At 39.2% G+C, this 20,858-nt stretch overlaps 2 protein-coding genes across 2 annotated transcripts in view; both read right to left on the bottom strand.

The window, feature by feature from the left end:
- Positions 1-1,033, bottom strand: part of LOC119726891 (E3 ubiquitin-protein ligase TRIM56-like) — a 2,858-nt gene extending 1,825 nt beyond the window's left edge. The window contains exon 1 of the mRNA XM_038198743.1: positions 434-1,033. Coding sequence (XP_038054671.1) covers positions 434-1,033 — 600 coding nt within the window. The remainder of the gene's footprint in view (positions 1-433) is intronic.
- A 16,786-nt stretch (positions 1,034-17,819) lies between these two features.
- On the bottom strand, positions 17,820-19,574 carry LOC119726934 (E3 ubiquitin-protein ligase TRIM71-like). Its single transcript, XM_038198778.1, has one exon. The coding sequence runs from the start codon at positions 19,559-19,561 to the stop codon at positions 17,948-17,950; it is 1,614 nt and encodes a 537-aa protein (XP_038054706.1). The 5' UTR covers positions 19,562-19,574; the 3' UTR covers positions 17,820-17,947.
- Between the last annotated feature and the right edge of the window lie 1,284 nt (positions 19,575-20,858).

Here is a 20,858-nt window from a genome sequence, read left to right as displayed (position 1 = left end):
TGTGGGAAAGGTGATTGTTGCAGATGACTTTGGGAATAGAAACTGTGAATAGTTTATCACTGTTGCCAGCAAATGTTTTAAAAATATTTCCAGAACTTGTTATAGATGTAAATATTGTATTTTTAGAGAGTGCTGCAACATGTTTTATAAATGCATGTGTTAATTCAAAGTTCTCGATTTCACTCTTCAGTTCCCATTTCTCCTTCACACATGATCTTCCAGGTCTTGGTGATTGCTTTGCTACAGCCTGTGGCTCTTCTTTTTTCACAATGAGTCTCCCAAGTGACCTCTCACCTTCTTCAAAGTCCATGAAGGTCAACTTGTCAGGAACTTGCTGTGGTTGTTTCCCTGTCAATTCACTGAGGTTATGCAAGAGCTTCTGTTGGAGTTCAAGAAGCTCATAGCAACTTGCTTGATTCATGAGTTGTTTGACCTCCTCCAGCTTGTGCTCTGACTGTGTCACCTCTTTCCTGTTGGTAGCTTGAGTAGCTTCAATTGTTCTGACTCTGTCTTTATAAATTCTGTCCATCTCTTTCATTAATTTCTGTTCTTCCTTGTGGATTTTTGAAATCCTCTGTTCGATCTTTGCAACCGCCTGTTGGATCTTTACAATCTCCTGTTTGGTCTTCCTAATCTCCTGATCGGTCTTCCTAATCTCCTGTTCAGCCTTCTTGGAGATTTTCTTTTGAGTGTTTGCAAACATGGTGTCCAGTTCCTTAAGAGATTCGGACGTCTCTTCTAAGGTGGTGCTCAATTCTGCTCTTCTGCTTTCACTTTTTTGGACCATTTCTGCAACCTTCTTCTTACATTTCTCTACTGCCTCAGGTAATCCAGTGAGTGAGTGTTTTGCATGATCAAGTACAGAGCATGTTGTGCATATGACTTGCTCACATGAGTTGCAGTAGACATTCAGATTCTGATCTGGATGCTTGCAACACTTAGGAACTTCTTCTCTTAGTTTACTCTTGTAGACAATCTCCCCTGATCGAAGTTGAGCCAGTGTGTAGATTTTATGAGATTTCATGGCAGTCATACGTTCATGAGCCTTTTGACATTCTTGACAGAGGAAATGATCACAATCCATGCATCTTGAAATAGCCCGATTCTCCTCATCACAGGCTTGACATTTGATCTCTGACCCTTTAACTTCCAGTAGCTTTTCCTGCATTGTAACTTCCTCCACCAGAGCACTGAATGCAAAGTTATTAGGGAGATCAGCAACCCCAGACCCTTTCAACATGGTTTCACGTCTGCACAGAGGACACGTCAGCTTTGTAGCACTAGGATCTTGGCTCTGTCTGAGGTCATGGAGGCATTGCAGGCAAAAACTATGCAAACAGTCCAGCAGTTTGGGCTGCCTGAAACGGTTGGTGCAGATGGAGCACTCCAGATGATCCACACTAATCTTCTCCAACACTGATTGAGCTGTAACACTAGATGCCATCTTCTGACTGGTTGAATTAATGTGATTGGGGTCGGCCTACATGTAGATAGAACTTGCACCTGTAAATAAAGATCATAACAGACAGTTCACATAGCATAAAATAATGTCTTAGGTATTTTAACTGGCCTGTATTTTAAAGCGTACACTTGCTAGAACAAGTCCATATTTATAAAGAAAGGTGTACTATTTTGTTGAAAGAAAACTCATCCTCCAGTCAGTTTTGATTTGATTTTTTTAATCAGTAGAAAACTTGTGCCAAATAGTTTTACATTATTTTTTTTAACTAAGTACAAACATGGAGTCACTTGTTTTTCTGTCATGAATACAATTAGTAAATTCACATATTCTACTGTAGCATTAACTCTGACATGTTTTACATTACAGATCCGCCTTAATTTCCAATATGTTTTGTGTCATTGGTGATGTTAATCAACTGTTTGCTTAATAAAGATAGACTTACACATAAACCAACTTAAAACCTTACCTTATGGATTCATACAATTAGCCACTGCTCTGCCAATTCTGATGTCGCTTACACAAAAACGGCTTATATTCTCACACAGCCCATGTCACCTGATTTTGAGTACACTCATTTGCAGTCCCTGTATTCCACTTGTGTAGAGTTTTGGTACATGCTCATAGTAACATCAAATGCAGTGTTTTATATCAAATGGGTCCAAAGGTGTTGGGCTGGTAATATTTGCACTAGTACCCAAAGTCCGATAATATAGCACTTTGGTACGTGCTCACAGTAAAATCAAATACAGCATGTAGACTGTGTTTTATATCAAATGGATCCAAAGGTCCTGGGCTGGTAATATTAGCAATATGACAGGCAAGTTTATCAGAAAGGTAAACATCAGGAAGCCAAAATTCTTAATTCTTGTCTCGATTTTGAGATTTGGACTCGCCCCCACCCCCACTCCCTGTGGCGAATCAGTCACAATAACAAATCCATAATATGACATAGTGACAAATATTGAGTTGCGCTGGTAACCAGCTTATGTAAGGATTGCATTCAAAGTACCAACGAATGTTATTTGTCAGTTTGTCAGATTGCGTGCATGTGCATGCACGATCCGACAAACTGATGAATAGCATACAAACAGTGTGAAGATCAACCGGCAATTAGAGATTTTTGACAAACTGAGGAATACGTTTACGATCAAATACAATTGACAACTTCTCTGATTAAATAGGTAACCTGATTGATACTACGTTTCCTATTTTATTTCGATTAGGTTATTATTAAGGGGTAAAACACAACGCCCTGAAAAATGTCCAACTTCATACGCGAATTACTCCAAACATGCTTTTGGCTTAAATATTCGTCAGTATGTCAGCTCTGCGATGATATGTTTCAAATCAGGATACTCAAGTCTGCTGTATAGACCAAAAAATGGAATATAAAAGAAGTAAACAATGAACCAACAGTAAATACTTATGAAATCTATATATTTTTTTCACGTTCTTTATATTTGTCAACATTTTACATGTAGCTATTGTGCATTTTGTGTTTTACATGCATGTATAGCATTCAACAGCACTATGCCTGCATCATAACTAAATTCATTTCTTTCAGTGATTAGCTGTTCCTAGCTTTCCTGTTGCCCAACCCCAGCACTGGTGATGTCAGTTAATAACAAAACTGACATTCTTTAAAGCTGTCTCTTTTTTAAATAAGCTGTATGCATCCAAGTTCAGTTCATTCGGCACTGAATTGAATATTCATTTATATTTTTTGCCTTCCATAGGCTGATTGGTCCATTGCTGAGATGAATGCTGAGATTGGGGAGAGCCACGCCTACCTCTACATATCACAGACAGATGAACAGGTATGTTCAGCAATAATGTGGTGTCAGTCTATTTGAAATCTGTATTGGCTCAAAAAGGGCAGGGCGTAGAACCATAAGGGTATGAGAGGTCCTGTCATTGAGCTTATGTATGCTTTTCTTTCCATTAACGTTTCAGGAAGCCATCCCGGGATGCAACACATGCGCTTTGCCTTGGAGCTTTCAAGCATTGAAGGAACCATATGCAGCTACAGAACTCACTCAGGTAATGGGCCAATCTCATAGCCTAGACTTGAATCAAGTCGGTAATTGGCCGGGTTTGGTCCGCCTGCACCATGGCATACCGTACTGTACCAGCGGCGTTGACTACCTCATAACGTCCCGGGGTTATGTGAAGTGCATGGTATAATAACACGCAGGAACGATTCCTACATCCTTGACCTCATATGTGTGTACGTTGATTCCAATTGCCAACTTCAATAATCTGCAACCCCTTGTACACACGGCATGGACGTGCTACCAAAACAGGATGGAGCACTCTGATTGGCTATGAATCAGGACGATTAATATTCATATTCACCTGACATTTATGCATCTGGGTTCACATGTGACATTCTCATGGATGTTATATTTCACTGACATGCATGAACTTATGTGGGGAATGCAACACTAATTCCTGGGTCATTTGTAATCCGTGCAACATTATATTAAAAAAAAACCAAGAATTGGACACTTCCCCAGCAATGCAGCAATACAATGTTGGAATTCGGTATCTGATGGCTCTAAAGACCATGGAAACTTCAGCAACGCATTGTCAACGTATAAAATGCAAAGCTAAAAATATAATTTATAAAATATGTTATTATTTTAGGCCTGGCAAATGGACTGATGATCGCAGTGATTGCCGTTACCGCTGCTTAGTCCTCCTCATTATTGTCATCGTCCTCATCACTCTGGTCATCAGAAAGGTCAAGGGTAAGAGGAAAAGGAGCCAGTCCTCCTACCAGATGACTATCCTCCCTCCCCACCCCCAAACCAGTGCTTCCAGGATCAGCCCGGCAACGCCAGTGATGACAGTTGTTACGCTGCTGTGGGTGGGGCCACAGTAGAGTCAACCATCAGTGCCAGTGATGGCAAATGTTACGCTGATGTGGGTTGGGCAGTGGGCGGGGCCACAGCAAAGTCCACCATCAACTTGTTCAATCCAGTCTACAAGACCTCGCTCGATTGGTCCCCGCCTTTGAATCCGGTCTCGTTTGAGTTTCCCCCACCCCAAGCTGGAGGTAGTGATTTGGAGAAGTGGAATAAGTTGACCTGGCTATGACCCCCTGCATGGGGTGCTGCCATCTTGAAATCGTTGTGTGCCAAGGAAAATGACGTAAGCAGCCCAGGCACGCAAAACGCACTTTTGGAGATAATCGAGTTGAAAGGTTTTGTGCTTCCATTTCTAAATGAAAAATCACATCAGGCTGAAATTTGGGCCCATGAAAGTATTTAATATTGAAAATCATATTGAACATTCATATTTCAAAATATTACTTAATTTTGAAGTTATTTAAATTGTTCTGCTTACAACCTTTTACCAGGAACTCCATCTGCCTTAAATGTGAACTCACCCTGCATTAAACTTGCGCTTAAGCGGCATGTTGAATCCTAAGATCCTTTTGTGGGGAAGAAACTTGGCTTTGCGTACCAATTTAAGTGGGATGTTAGCCTGCTTGGAACTTTTTGTTACATTATAATTACACGCTTACGACCATTTGCTGGGCACAAATAATGGGAAACCTCCTTCCGTCGTTTGTTTATTGTTAATTATGTCAGAATGAAGTAGCCCCTTGAGACAATACGTATATCAAATAAAAGATATTTCCAAGCTTTATCGATTACCCGAAAAAACCGAATTTGATCTTTTGACTAACTTGGCCCAATTACGACCTTCTTCCAGGCACCTGACGAAATTTATGCTCATAATATGGCACGATGTGATCACATACTAAAATATACATTCATGCACATTCTGTGTGGTCCAGTCAGATACTTTTGGTCTGTTGTAAAGCACGTTATAATACCTGTTCTTTCAGAATGCAGTGATCATTTTTCCTTTTGTATGAAACGATATGTTATCAGTACAGATCAACCTGTAGCTTTAATAGAATGGGACAGGGTTCCTTCTAAATTGTATTGGATTTGTCATTGGCATGCGATCAGACAAACATTTGATTGTTTCTGTTTTATCATCAATTCTTTCGTTCAAGGTCTCTATGGGTTTTTATTGGTAATTTGCATGTGTGTTTGTATAATTTTTGTATGTGTATATAATAGGTGTTTTTAATTTGGATACTTTATATTTTTCGTATTTGATTCCTTTCTTTAAAAATTGCAGTTTTTTTCTTTTTTAAGGGGGTGTATGTTGATTTGGTTCTAGTGCATTTTTCATGTTTTGTTGCGTTTATTGGGTTGTGTGTTTATTAAGCTTTTTTGTTTGTTTTTATCTTTGACATCTTAATTCTTTGTATTGATATTTTCACACATTGTTACGTTACAGTTACAATTTTGTTTCTTCATTGATTATTATTATAATGGTTTATTTTTTGATTTTGTAAAGCGCCTTGAGTGTCTTTTAAACGGATTGTTGCACTTTATGAATGTTCATTATTTATTTTTGTTAAAGTGCTTTTTAAGTCATTCTAGGTAAGAACATGTTGGAATTATAGGGTAAAATGTTCATAATCATCGTTTACCTTTCTCAAGAAATATCTGAAATTTTCAATGAAATATCAAAAAGATTTGTCACTTGGGCTTAATTCTAGTCGTATTAAGTTTATTATAAACTTGGCGTGTCTATCGCTACAATGCAGCTGCTATACCAGAAATAGCTCCAATTCTTGCTGGATGTGAATGAGGTCAAAGGTGATCTTTAAAAAGCACAAAATGTGACTTTTTTTGTAGAACACAAACATATAGGGATCGACCACAGAAAAAGGTGACACGCCTAGATATAATGTTTGCATGTCTATCTGTGTCTATTGTCCTTTGATGATTCTATTTGCTAAATATTTTTTTTTTTTTTTTTGAATTTTGTTTACGTATTAATGTACTGCCTATTAAGTGTTTCCTGTTTATATGTTTCCAGGTTTATTGGGTTTATATTGATATATGTTAATTGTTTTGTATTTTTTTCCATTACCTCATGATTGTATTTGTTGTTTTTTTGTTGTTTTTTTGCTTTACTTTGTTAATTATGTTTGTTTGTTATCTGTTCTTTGTTGTGATATGCAAAGATAAATCAGAATAAACGGAGTCTTTGAACTCCACCTCAGAGAAAAAAAAACACCGAAATTCCTTGGCTGACTAGATGTTCAGTAGTGTTAAAATAAGCCAAACATATCTATAGAAACGATTTTGTTTTTCTCTCTGAAATACGTCAGCAGTATGCTAAAATGAGCCTTATTTAAATGAAATATAAAAACCTCATCCAATTACTAAAAATTGTAATCACTTCACAGTGTTTGGTTTTGTTCCATGATCTTTATAACTTTTATTAGATATTCACTTCTTGTCAGCAAAGTTCATTCAACACAATAGATAGAGGGCGCTACATTGCTTTTTTTTGGTCGTATAGAGGGCGCTATATCCGAAAACAAAATCTAATCAAGGGAATGGGGGCGTTGTGTACACTGGTTGTTGCCTGTAATTTGAAATTACTTAATATACACGTGGCGCGCGCTTTATATCAACAAAATTATGCCGAAGTGCTCAACAGAGGGCGCTATTGAATTGAGTCGAAGTTTCTATGCGACGTGCAAAAGTACAAATGTAAGTCGTGTAAAATCAACAATAAACAAATAATCAGAAATAGAACTCGTGAGAAATAGTCAGAATCTTTTGGCCTGGGAACCAGACTATCGTGATGTACGTGCAAACACGCCGCTGTACTCTGGCTGGGACTTCTTGCAGCGCCGTTCGCCCACACAATCTGGCCTTTTTCTGTACCTCCGTCGCGCCGAGGATATATTTACTTTGTACTTCAAACTTCTACTTCTCTGCAGCTAGCTACATGTTTACATCCTTTTCAGCAACTTACTGAGTGCTGGGTGAGTCTTCTGCACCAGCTTGGCGAGTGGAAATTGTTGTGAGCTACATTTTACAAAAAACTAGTCTTGAAAGGATTAACTCCGGGTAAAGAGTGGCCTCACCACCGACCACCGAATCGGCACAGCTTCCGACAGGCCCAGCGGAGTCTGCATGACGAGCCTGCTGAGACCGCACTTCAATTCGGCAAATCAAGTGATGCACGGGAAAACCAATGAACTGAGTTTTGACTGGTCACTTGAACTGGAACTTAGTTGCCCCATGAGTTGCTTGCCACGGGTTCATTTCATCATGAACTTGAATTTAAATGAACTGCAAAGATCGAGTTTAGACTTTTGTGACAATTTGGAGGTTTGCTGCTTGACTTGAGCAAAATCTGCACGCAGTCTACATGTGAATAAAAATATAGGTGAGTGAAACCTTGGTTTATTCAATACTCTAAACCAAACAGTTATGGGCAATTCCACAGAAATATAAGCCCCAATACCGAAAGTTCAATATACAAAGGCCCAATAGTGTGGCTGCGGCTGTTTCTTGTACAATCCCTCATTCTCAACCGAATCCATTGTACAAGAAACAGCTGTTGAATCGCAACTTGCATGCCTGAGTGACAAGATTGATTTGCATATATGCGACGTCACAGCTTTTGGGTCATCGCTTCTTACATTAAAAATGGCTGCCATCAACAGACAATTTTTGGTTGCATATGGGCTTCAGAAAGATGCTTTAATTTCTCGAAAAATTTGATATAAGGACAACTAAACAACCCGGAGGAAAGAAGCTGAGACATAACAGAATACAACCATATGTAAAAGATTTGTGATTTGTTTCGGACAAACTCCTCGATAGTTTAGGGAACCTGGCATGTGGCCATGAGGTGGAGCGCATCACTACCGCGGCCACACTACTGGGGCTATCTGATGTCTTGTGTCACATTTTTTGAAGAAGGCCTAAAGAGTGTGCAGGAACCAAAAAATGTCAGCTCGTATGCAAGCCAGCTCGTACACAGATTAGTCAACTCATACACATGCCAACTCATACGTGAAATTAGCCCCATAAATGTGGCCTATTTACTGGACTGCCTCCGTAAACATAGGCCACACATCCACATGTACAAAAATCGTGTCGACTTTGCCAAATTTTGATTTTCACATTTAGGCTTAGTTTGTAGGGTTTTTTTTCTTTAGAAGCATACTCACCCTCTTTATCGGCTAATCAGAAAGTGCTGCCTTTTTCAGATGTATATTTTTCGTGAAATTTCCAGATTCATTTTTACACGTTTGCGTATCAAAATTTCAACATGAAATTTCACAAAAATTAGACATCTCAAAAAGGCAGCACTTTCTGACTAGCCTATAAAGAGGGTGAGTATGCTTCTAAAGCCAAAAAATCCTACAAACTAAGCCTAAATGTGAAAATCAAAATTTGGCATTTGTCGACACGATTTTTGTACATGTGGATGTGTGGCCTATGTTTACGGAGGCAGTCCAGTAAATAGGCCACATTTATGGGGCTAACATGAAATAAGCCAAGTTAAATAAACTGAACGATACCTTTTCCAGATTGGACAGAGTCAGTAATCATCGACCACAAATAGTTTTATTGGCACTTAATTTTTAGTTAAATACATTTTTGGAATTCCAAAAGCAAACATAACTGTTTGTTTCCAGAGTGCAGGAGAATGCGATACACAATCGCGCACACCATGCGTAGGCTAAATGACCACCTAGTGTGAGTTGGGCAACAAGCACCGACTAGCACGGAGAATTTGTCCAGACATGCACTGATTTGATTTACACATACGAAGGGCACTGTATTTAGCAGTGTATGTTAAAGTCTACAAATGCAGCAGACCGTTTTTGATACACGATTTAAATTCACACTACGGGTGGTATTGACTTGTTGTATAGCACACGGTGTGGGCCAGGACAGTGCGTACTACGCTAGTCTATGCTCATGCCTATGAGTTGGCCCGTGTAGGAATTGGACTGTGAACGAGTTGGTCCGCGTACGAGTTGTCCTGCGTACAAGTTTGTCACGAACGAGTTGTCCTGTATCCGTTTCATGCAGTGGCGTCGCCAAGGGGGGGCCAGGGGGGGCACGTGCCCCCCCCTGGAAAACCTAGTGCCCCCCCGAGTGCCCCCCCCCCCCATCAAATGCTGGTGCCCCCCTATCCTCTGCAAAATTCTGCGCGTTGTTAAAATCATTACCTCAAAAATAGCAATTTCTTGAGATATCTTCAGATCGAATTTAGCATCAAATGTGGCACCATTTTGCATCTAGCCCATCCTCCGTATGCGAAAATTTTCCCCCTCCCCTTAGACCCCTCCCCCAGGACGGCGATCCGTATCCACCTAAGTGCCCCCCCCCCCCATCAAATGCTGGTGCCCCCCTGTGCCCCCCAGACTGAAAAGTCTGGTGACGCCACTGGTTTCATGTTATAGCTCCATGGTTGTATATGCCCCGAGGTCAGTCATGGTGGCAAGTGAAAAAAATGACTTATTGAGTAGCCGCGCACACCCTGACGACTGTTTATTTTTCTGATAAATCTTCTTTCTTTATTTCTTTTTTTCTGGACAATAATTCACTTCAGGTTTTCTCCTTAACGGTATATGGTACAAACTTGTAACTTTTGACATATATCAACCCTCATCCCTAGTAGTGCATATTACTCTGTTAGGATGACATGAACGGGTGTCAAATTACAATGTACAGGCAATTTTCGTTGAAAAAAATGACAATCTTTTTTCACCTGTTACTTCTTGAACAAAATGATCAATTATGTTCGAACTTTCTATACTTTGTACATGATTTATTCCACCAAGTACTTTTGGTACAATAAAGACAAAGTCATTTTCCCATAAAACTCAACTTCTGTATAGACTCCATTGTGAACTCGTCTCCAGAAGAGTTATGTCATCATGACATCATCAGGGGTCACGTGACATCATCTCTATTGGTGCACATTTTAAGTTCCTACATGTGTATATCTAGAGTACTACAAGTCCGATTTGGTTCAGATTTGGTATGTTGGTAGACACTAGACTGGGATGTGTTTTAGGCGATACATGATCGATGTGATGTCACTATGACATGATTGTATGATTTGTAATGAATTTATGAATTTTTAAACCTAAAGCCATATCTCGCAAACAGAACATGCTGAATTCTAAATTCTTTTTTGTAGTAGGAATTCTTGACATCATCATGTACATGTAGTCATCACAAATTAATGTTTGTGAGGTGCAATTTGAAACTATATACGGACGTCGAAACTCTGCAAGCCCCTCTTTGGCAGTGAACTTCAAATATCTCCGGACATAAGATCCTTTTTTCCCTCAAACTTGACAGATTCTATATGCATTAAAACACATTTGCAATCGGTTGATGTTTACATTAAACGTTGACGCACCATGAGCAATGGACGCCACCATTTGTTGGGTGTCATGACCTACGACCTCCTATCTGATGTCTTATTGGACAGTTCACGTCACATGGTACGATTGCATCATACGTGAAGGATTTTTTTTAACGTAGCGCGGTACGTCTTTGAACTTTTGCAATAAACAAATAGTTCACTTTTTCGAGTCACATCAAAAAACTGCAGGACGAAATGTGGAGAACTTCTACAATATCATTCTTTGGTAGTGTATTTCAGTAGAATTGTCAAGAAAATCTAGAACCGCGATTGCTTGAGTGAACGAACGAATTTTAACATCCAGCTGATGGCCTAAATGTTTAATTAGCCAGCAAAACATAACTTGATATGTTTAATAACGTGTGCTCGGATACTGTAATGTCATTGGTCGAGAACGGCCTCATGTTTAGTCTATAAAAACATACGCACAATGGCTAACCTCATATACATGTACAATGCGTGTTGCACGGGCGTGTAGGACCTGTATGCGCGCTGGACTGAGCTGAGTTCAATGTACACACAACCACTCAGTCTCATGTCCGGCGGGTAAGCCTGCAGTTATCACCGGTTACACCGCACTGATTTCTAATAATTCTTGCATAGATGGTTACAAGCATTTATCATATTGAATTACTGATACGATGTAACAATACAATTGTTGACCGCTGTGATGTGGGATATGCCGTTTTTAACCCCCTCAGGGTGCATAGAACCAGAGGTGAAATGCACACCTAGGGTGTTGTCATATCCCACATCACACCTGTCAACAATTGTTAATTGTAATTGAAGTCCGAGCTAGAGAGAGAAAAAGTAGTATGTTGTCAATTTGTTCACTTTGAACTGTAGGTGCTGTATGAAATGTCAGTGGCAGTCAACTGTATTAGGAAGCACAGAAACCTGTCTGCAAAAACAAGAACAGATTCCCCAATGTACTTCCATGTACAGGTAAGTTCATTTTGTAGAAGTTAGTATACTTTTAAATAGACTGTTAAGTTGAAAAGTGGCCTCTTGAGGCAAACACTTGTTGGCATACTCACACTGCATTGTGAATCGTTCTTAATTGTACAGGGATAGGTGCTAAGGTAGTCTATGTAATATCCCCTTGTACAGCGAGGATCTATGATATCCGAGAGATTCGTCGATTATTATGCAAAACAAGACTGCGTCTAATTGACCTCGAGACCATTCAGCAGGCGCCTTCTGTATTGGTTCTTAAACCCGTTGTCATGTACATCTAGTAAAACTATAGACACGACATCTATCATGCTTTTACGTTGTGAATTATGTTAGCAAATTAGGCTGTGTCACATGGGCTGTAACGATAGGCCTATGTTACGTGATGCTAAGGATGTGATGTTTACGTGTTCAAACTAAAAAAATTGTAAATTCGTTTGCATATTTTCCAAAACATGTAGAATGAAACCTGAATTATGAAAAAAATGACCTTCGTTTATGCAATCTGTCTTTGACTTGTACTTTTACATTTATTTCACAAATTAACAATGTTTTTAATCTCATTTAATCTACAAAGTATTAGAAGAACCACACAACTTGATTACATTCTGGGTAGTTGAGTTTGTACATGTACAAATGTATGTTTTCAATAGCTGCCCACTATAATCTATTGAGCCAATCATATACAGTATAAACAGTTTATTGAGATGTTTTTAATGCCCCAGTGTTCCCCCTGAAATACTGTAAATCGGAGTGCAAGAAAATACTGATGACATTCCATTTTCATTGTATCCACCTTTTCAATAGAAAGTACTATTCCAAAGTCTTTGAAAAAAAAAAAAAGCCCATGAAAAATGAAATTATCCTCATACCCACAAAAACCTTCCAACCCTAGTTATGTCGCTGGTACCTTTAGAAAGTTGCAGATGCTGATTGGTAAAATAACACACTTTGGATCTTTGCTGAAATGCCATCATAATGGATGCTGAGTTCTCTTGGAGAGATATTCTGTAATTAAAGCAAATGCTCATTGCTTCATTTAGACTACTTGGTCTATCAGCACCTAGCAAACCAATTTCTAAGATCGTACAATATTTGAGAGCAAATGCGGTCAAATCAAGAAATAATAGACATCAAGCGAAAATTTGTTCACAAATCTGATTACTTGATGATCCCCTCTACCATTGTGTACAAGTATGAATGTTGGGGAAACCTCTGAAATTATGTTTTTGTTGAAAATCAAAATGGTCCTAAATGTAAACAAATTACACCTCAGAAAAGACGGTGTTTCATAAAAATCACTGTTTCTACGTTCTCAGAAAGAGTTTTTAAAAATGTCTTCGACAAAATATACATCGAATGCACTATTAAACCAGTGATACAATAACAACGTACGGCTCCCAAATTAAGTGGTCTATAAATGATAAAATACAAAGATATCTTTGTGAGTCGCATCATCGGTGTAAAATAGGCAGCCCTACATGTAATTACATACGCAAATAACCCCAGGAGTCACACATGCCCAGTGGTAAATGCAGCTGAAATGTATGTGAGATGCTGATTGGTAAGATAACAGACTTTGGATCTTGGCTGAAGTGCCATTGTTGTCATGGAAGCTGCATTCTCTTGGAGAGATATTCTGTAATGAAAGCAAATGCTCATTGCTTCATTTAGACTACTTGGTCTATCAGCATGTAGCAAACCAATTATACTTATTCAAAGAAGCAAAAGCCTCAATCATTTATGGAGTAAACTAAACTATTATTGTAATGATATGGAAACTTCTCACAACTAGTTCATTCTATACATTTAGAGTCCAAAGTCAGACATTTTTCCTGTCCCTGTAACCTCTGAAATGTATCATTTGCCATTCAAGTGGCATCCCAAATGACTTCAAACTAATTAATACTTCTTGGGTAGGTCATTTGGTTCACAGAAGCATTCTTGGAGGAAGAGTACACACATAAAGGAGTGCATCTGCTATTTCAAAATCGTAGATGCCAGACATACCTATAGGGACAAGAAAAAGTTGACCCCAAATTCAGAGAATGTCCCAAATGCATCTTCTATTGTCGTATTCAACTATTCACATTTTAGAAAGGCAAAGAAAAAAGATTTCAGTTTACAAATGTACATCCATCATACCAACCACATTTACAAACATCCATGTATCATTGCAGTAGAATGCACAAGGTTTATATTTTCAATTTGGTTGTGAATGTAATAAAGCTAATATTAATTTGATGAGGCACTCACAAAGCACTGTGAAAGAGACAACCAACGGATTGCATTATGATTTACTTTTAAAAATATCGCTTTGGTTCAAAATCACACTGAGTAATCATGAAAACTAGCGCGCATCTGCTCCCTGGATTTTCTACACGAAGCTTTAACACGGTCAAACCTCTCAAAATTCGTCACCGTTTTCATGAAGAGCCACATATGTCCAAACTTACCATTTTCAATATTTTGCTTTAAAACAATATGTACTTAACCATTTTGACATGTTTCTGTAAGAAACACATCATTAATTTCCAAGTTACATTAATGTTGCAAGGTGAAAAAATCTTGAAAAATGCATTTTGCGTTTTCACGAAGAGCCACATACATTTTGGCGCTTTGAACGCGTACAAAACCCATTGCACTGAAATATGTAGGTCAAATGAGATTTCAGTTTTCACGAAGAGCCACATATCATTGTTACATTTTCAGCTGTGCGCGCGTCATAATAAAAAGTAGCAAGCAACTGCTCAACCGGAAATTTCCACACAAGCTTTAACGTGGGAAATGACGACAAAGCCCATATTTTACACTAAATTCCTTGTATCTTCAGAACGGACGGTCGCACAAATCTGGGGGTTGCAGATTATGAAAATTCATTCTTCTGGCTGTAAGTCTAACTAAATCTGGCTTGGAAAAGCAGAAAAACCACTGATCATTTTTTTCTTGAAAATGTGGGGTATGATTTTCCTATGGAGCGGAACCGAAAATGACCGTTTGTGACAGATCTTTGGTTGTTTATCTCAACGTATCTCGAGAACCCAATGTCACCGCACACTGGGGGTAGCGGTTTTGTAAAGAGGATGAAGTTCTCTTTCTATTCATATAAAGCTCGATTTTATTGGTTAAGAAACCACTGATCATTTTTTCGTCAAAGTTTTCCCCCAATTGACTGGATTTGTTGCAGAGGTCAGTCTTGTGAGTGCACGTGACCTACATGTAAGTCTGCATTGTTGTGTTGGGCCGTTCCACTGACTCGGGGGTTATTACAATGTTTGCAGTGGATTATCATGCAGTATGAACATGCACATGTCATAGAGCTGTATCATACAGCTCTATGAGTGGTCCTCATGTACATGTACATGCACATGAGGACCACTGATTTCGTTTAAGTAGTTGACGTGTATTTTTCAGGCCTTAATGTTCACTTTTGTGACATGTTTGTGGACTTGTCGAAGCTATATACTTAATGCAACTTGTCATTGGCACTGAATGTTTTGTTTTTATAACCTGTTTACCTTAGTCTAGTTTGTTTTCTTGTTCATTTAACAATGTCATTTTATGCATACTTTATGTGTTTGAACACTCGTGGTTTGTGACAAAATATGTGTGAACAGATCGTTGAAATGCCAAAAACAGTTATACAAAGGCTGCTTGCTATATGCATGGAGGACGGATGGACGTGTCCCTCAGTTTGCATGATGTACCTGTGGGGGATCCTACATGTATGTGGTACTGGTCAGCGTGTTGCGTGCGGTATGCAAACCGCAAGGTCATTTGGACAAGCTGTGGAGCTGTCTCACACACAGTGATCTTTTGCGCGTTTGGGCCCCAAACTTTTCACTATGACTCAAGCGCGCCTATGGAAATACACGTTGAACAGAAAGGGCCGATATGTCGGAAACCTGATTTTGCATTTTCACGAAGAGCCACATATCTTTACTAATTAACTTTCACCAATTAACTGCTGTATTACATGTAAGTCTTATTACTGGGTTCATGTAAAAATTCAGCTCTCGAAGAATCGTGTGATGGTTTTCTTGCTGCACAAAGTGGTTGCAAAGTGGTATTTTTGGCAGTTTTGAAATATGCGAAACTTCTTTTGCGCTTTTTCTTCCAAATCTACAAATGTGGCTCTACATGAAAACGGTGACGAATTGAGACACTTGACAATTGAGTCCCTCTTTCTTCCATGTAAAATTCATTGTGTTAAATCCAGGGATCATTTTTCTCTCAAAGTTGTCTTCCAATAAGCACTTTTCTTACAAAAATGACCCTTGAAAAGCCTTGTATAGCCGAGCTACACGTGTTCAGCTTGGGACCGTTCCACTTAAATTAAGGGTACGAATCTGTCAATAAACAGTGACCAATAAATAACATGAGATCGATGGGAGCTTTAAAAGTCCTGTAGTACATCGTAGAAAGTATAAATATAAAATAGTGGAGTCCTTGAATATAAAAATTATTATACAAGGTTCTTTTTTTCTGACGAAACACCATTTTCGTTTGGTTTAACCGCTGATAAACATCGAGAGTCTTTCTTCTCCCCTATTACCTAATAATTTATCTTATTGATAAACTGAAAATTTATACTTGATACAAAACATTAGTAAAAGCATCCTTGCAAAAGTTTACAAACTAAGTCTATACAATTCCGTTTCAAAAATAAAATGCACTAAAAAATTATGCAGACGAAAAATCAAGTGAAAAATAGAAGAAACTTAAAAGGCTTGTTAAAGAAAGAGTATACGTGTATATTAAACCAATGAAAAAAATCTTTATTTAACTTAAAACATTTTGCTCAAATAACTCAGGGAAAGAGGGGCCAGATATCGCCTCAGATTGCACCACAGAGCATCTAATTATCAAAACAATTCCCGGACCCCACGCCGAAAGACATTGCGCTCCGCATTATACATGTAAGTCCTCGGGGCAGATCTCCCGACGCATCCTTAAAACAGTTTACAAACTAAGCTTATCCGATTCCTTTACAAAAATAAAATGCAAGAAATTGTTTATGCAGTCGAAAATACTTGCTTATCAAGTGAAGAACAAAAGAAACTTAACTGGGCCTGTATTAAGAAATACAAGAGTACAATTCAAACCAATGAACAAAAAATTAATAAAAGACATAGTGTTACCGCAAACCGAAGCAATAATGAAAAAAAAACCCTAATAATCTTCACAACATTTTGATGAAATGGGGCCAGGAATCGCCTCAGTTTGCACCACAGAACTTCTATAGAATCAAAAATTTCCCGGGGCCTTCAGCTAGTGGGCCCCGAACCCCACACCGTAAGACACTGCTCCACCTTCGCATTAGTCCTTGGAGCAAATGCCTCAGCGCATCCCCCATTGCAACAGTTTGCAATCTAAGTCAATACAATTCCTTTTTTTTTTTTTAAATACAAGGCAAGAAATTATGAAGACGAAAATACATGGTTTGCAACTTTAAAGTACACAGTAGCTTAAAATTTATATTTTAAGCTACATTTTTTAAATGTATATTTTTTTTAAATCCATACAAGACCATCAACTTTTGCACAAATAATTCAGGGGGAAAGCGACCAGGAATTGCGTCAGATTGCGCCACAGAGCATCTAGAATTCAAAATTTCCCGGGGCCCTTCAGCGGGCCCCGAACCCCACGCCGTAAGGACTTCGTGCTCCACGCTCGCATTAGTCCTCAGAGCAAATGCTTTTAAGGTGTGCCCCCCGTCTAAAGAAATCCTGGAATCCGCGCCTGTTCCTTTGCCCTCATTATTGGGCCACAGGATCTAACATTATATAGGAAGTAGGCTGGGTGTTGAAGTCCAAGGTTTTCCAAAGGGAAAGTGGTTGAGGTATTAGAGTCAACACATACAGAGACCAAAGACCTTAGAATTAAACCAAATATACAGTATTGTAGAATGTAATTTGAGGGGATGAACTGAAACCGTCACTCCCCAGCCTAATTTACTTAAGGAACATACCCATTCTGGCAAATTTTAACACCCACGTGGGACATTGTACACACACACACACACACACACACTGTTGAACAGTTTCTGGAGGTATGCCAACCCCAGTGTAAAAGACCATCAGTTTAGGGGTAGTGTACCTATCCCAACATATTGAAACAAAACCTGCTGTTGAACTTTGATGGGCTGAGTTTGGTTAGGTTTAAAGTTCTTTTTCAGTGATAGCCATGTTCAATATCTGATGGAAGTGGTTGGTGGTTACAATGGAAGCCCAGTTTAATCTGTCCTTACAGTTGGTGATAAACCTTTACTAACTGTTCTGCAGCCACTACCAGATCACCATCTGACGTGAATGTGGTGCCACGTGGACGACCACATCCCTTGATCACACATCCAATGTACTTGCCATCAGGACTGTAATGCAGAATAAAACCTGTTGAATATCCACCCACAGCAATATAGATGTTGCCATCACTACCACAGCACACACCATTAGGGTACCAACCCCCCTGTATGCTGATATCTACTGAGAATACACTGGCACCATAGTAGTCTACACATACCAACATTTTGTTTTTCCAGCTTGTGTAGATCAGGCAGTGATTGTACACTGTCAGATAATTACCGATCATTGGGACAGACATTCTCCTAATGAGAGATCCATCTGGGTTGTGTAGAGATATCTCATTCTGGCCTTTGTAACCCACTGCCATCAAATTGCTGTCATCCACTGCAAGGCATGTTGGTTGGCTGTCTGACCCTCTACCTGGTGTGAACTGATGGAGGAGCTGATGTTGCTTGTTGAAGACCTTGACTTCTGGACCATCTAGAACAAAGAGCTTGCCATCCTTGCTCACTGCAATACACCTTACATCATCAGTGAGGCCATTGATATGTAGCCTTTGTGGGATAGGAGATGGTTCCTGGTAACTAGTGGGAATTGAAGCTGTGAATAGTGCACCACTGTTTCCAGTATAATTTTTAGATAGTACAAATATTTTATTGCTAGAGAGTGATGCAACATGTGCTATGAATGCATTTCTTAATTCAAAGTTCTTGACTTCAGTCTTCAGTTCCCATTTCTCCTTCACACATGATCTTGCAGCAGCCTGTGGCTCTTCCTCCAGAATGAGTCTCCCAAGTGACCTCTCACCTTCTTCAAAGTCCATGAAGGTCAACTTGTCAGGAACTTGCTGTGGCTGTTTCCCTGTCAATTCACCAAGGTTATGCAAGAGTTTCTGCTGAAGTTCAAGAATCTCACAGCAACTTGCTTGATTCATGAGTTGTTTCACCTCCTCTAGCTTGTGCTCTGTCTGTGTCACCTCTTTCCTGTTGGTAGCCTGAGCAGCTTCAAATGTTCTGACTCTGTGTTGATAAATCCTGTCCATCTCTTGCTTTAATTTCTGTTCTTCCTTTTGGATTTTTGGAATCCCCAGTTCTATCCTTGCAACCTCCAATTTGATCTTTGTAATCTCCTCTTTAGCCTTTTTGGAGAGTTTCTTTTGAGCGTTGGCAAACATGGTGTCCAGCTCCTTGCGAGATTTGCACGTTTCTTCTATGGTGCTGCTCATTTCTGTTTTTCTGTTCTCACTTTTTCGGACCATGTCTGTGACCTTCTTCTTACATTTTTCTGCGGCCTCAGGTAATCCAGTGAGTGAGTGTTTTGCATGATCAAGTACAGAGCAAGTTGTGCATATGACTCGCTCACATGAGTTGCAGTAGACATTAAGATTCTGATCTGGATGCTTGCAACATTTGGGAACTTCATCTCTTAGTTTACTCTTATAAACAATTTGTCCTGATTGAAGTTGAGCCAGTGTGTAGATTTTGTGAGATTTCATCAAAGTCATACGTCCATGAGCCTTTTGACATTCTTGACAGAGGAAATGATCACAGTCCATGCATCTTGAAATAGCCTGATTCTCCTCATCACAGTTTTGACATTTGATTTTTGACCCTTGCCCTTCCAGTAGCTTTTCCTGCATTGTAACTTCTTCCACCAGGGCACTGAATGCAAAGTTATTAGGGAGATCAGCAACCCCAGACCCTTTCAACATGGTTTCACATCTGCACAGAGGACATGTCAGCTTTGTACCACTAGGATCTTGGCTCTGTCTGAGCTCTTGGAGACATTGCAGGCAAAAAGTATGCAAACAGTCCAGCAGTTTGGGCTGCCTGAAACGGTTGGTGCAGATGGAGCATTCCAGATGATCCACACTAATCTTCTCCAACACTGATTGCGCTGTAACGTTTGATGCCATCTTCACTTGATGTGAAAGGAGAGACCTTTAACCTACAAATTAAGCACATTAAGTAAAATGTTTGTAATTACATATATTTTAACTTCAAATGATAATTTGGTTGAAATAAGGGGCCGTTCACAATAATCAACATTTTCACAAGTGTACAAAGAGTACACTTTTTCGAGACCCCCCCCCCTCCCCCCTAAAAGTGTACAAAAAAAATGTTGATTTTTTTCACACAAGTCTATATATAGACACTTGCATGTGATTTAAAGGGTTTTTGTAACTTTTGTAGATCAAGTTTTTGGCCATGACATGAACCCCTATTCAGTGTGAATGAAGATGTATGTATTATAAGTTACCTGTAGAAGTTCCAGTTTCATACAATGTAAGCCGTCAAGTTTTTGAGAAAAAAGTGAAAATCACAGAGCAATTTTTTCAGGAGAGTCGCGTAAATCCGTTGTACATAATTTTCTTCTCATGAGACGAAAAGTAGTTGCGTGAAATTGTTTTACTTGTTTCTCAAAAACTACAGCACCTCAGCAAGTAATATTTTAAGGGAAGCTTTCTACCATTATTGTCTAAAACCGTGTAAGTTTATGTGTGGAGGTTAAAATGGTTCAGTTCGTGCTCGGTCGTCCTTTCTTGAGTTTGTGGCTGGCCTGGTTCTGGTGCTTCAGTAGTTGATATCGAGTCGGAAAAGGGGCATCACACACTGGACACTTGTGGTTTGGTTTGTCTTGATTGGTGGCATCCTTCAGTCTCAGGGCATGTAAACCGCCATGAATAAATTTAACGTGCTTCTCTCATCCGCGTTGCTGGTGAAGATATATCTAAAAGTACAGAAAAGACAAAGAGTGAATCAGTGTATTGCTGTGCAGCATGTATGATATTAAACTTGAAGACAGTTTTTTTAACACCAAGAGCAAACTGTGATGGGATAAAAATTAGCAAT

Source organism: Patiria miniata, unplaced genomic scaffold, assembly GCF_015706575.1.
Source record: "Patiria miniata isolate m_02_andy unplaced genomic scaffold, ASM1570657v1 HiC_scaffold_2, whole genome shotgun sequence".
Classification (NCBI taxonomy): Eukaryota; Metazoa; Echinodermata; class Asteroidea; order Valvatida; family Asterinidae; genus Patiria; species Patiria miniata.
This window is presented reverse-complemented; position numbering and strand designations above follow the sequence as displayed.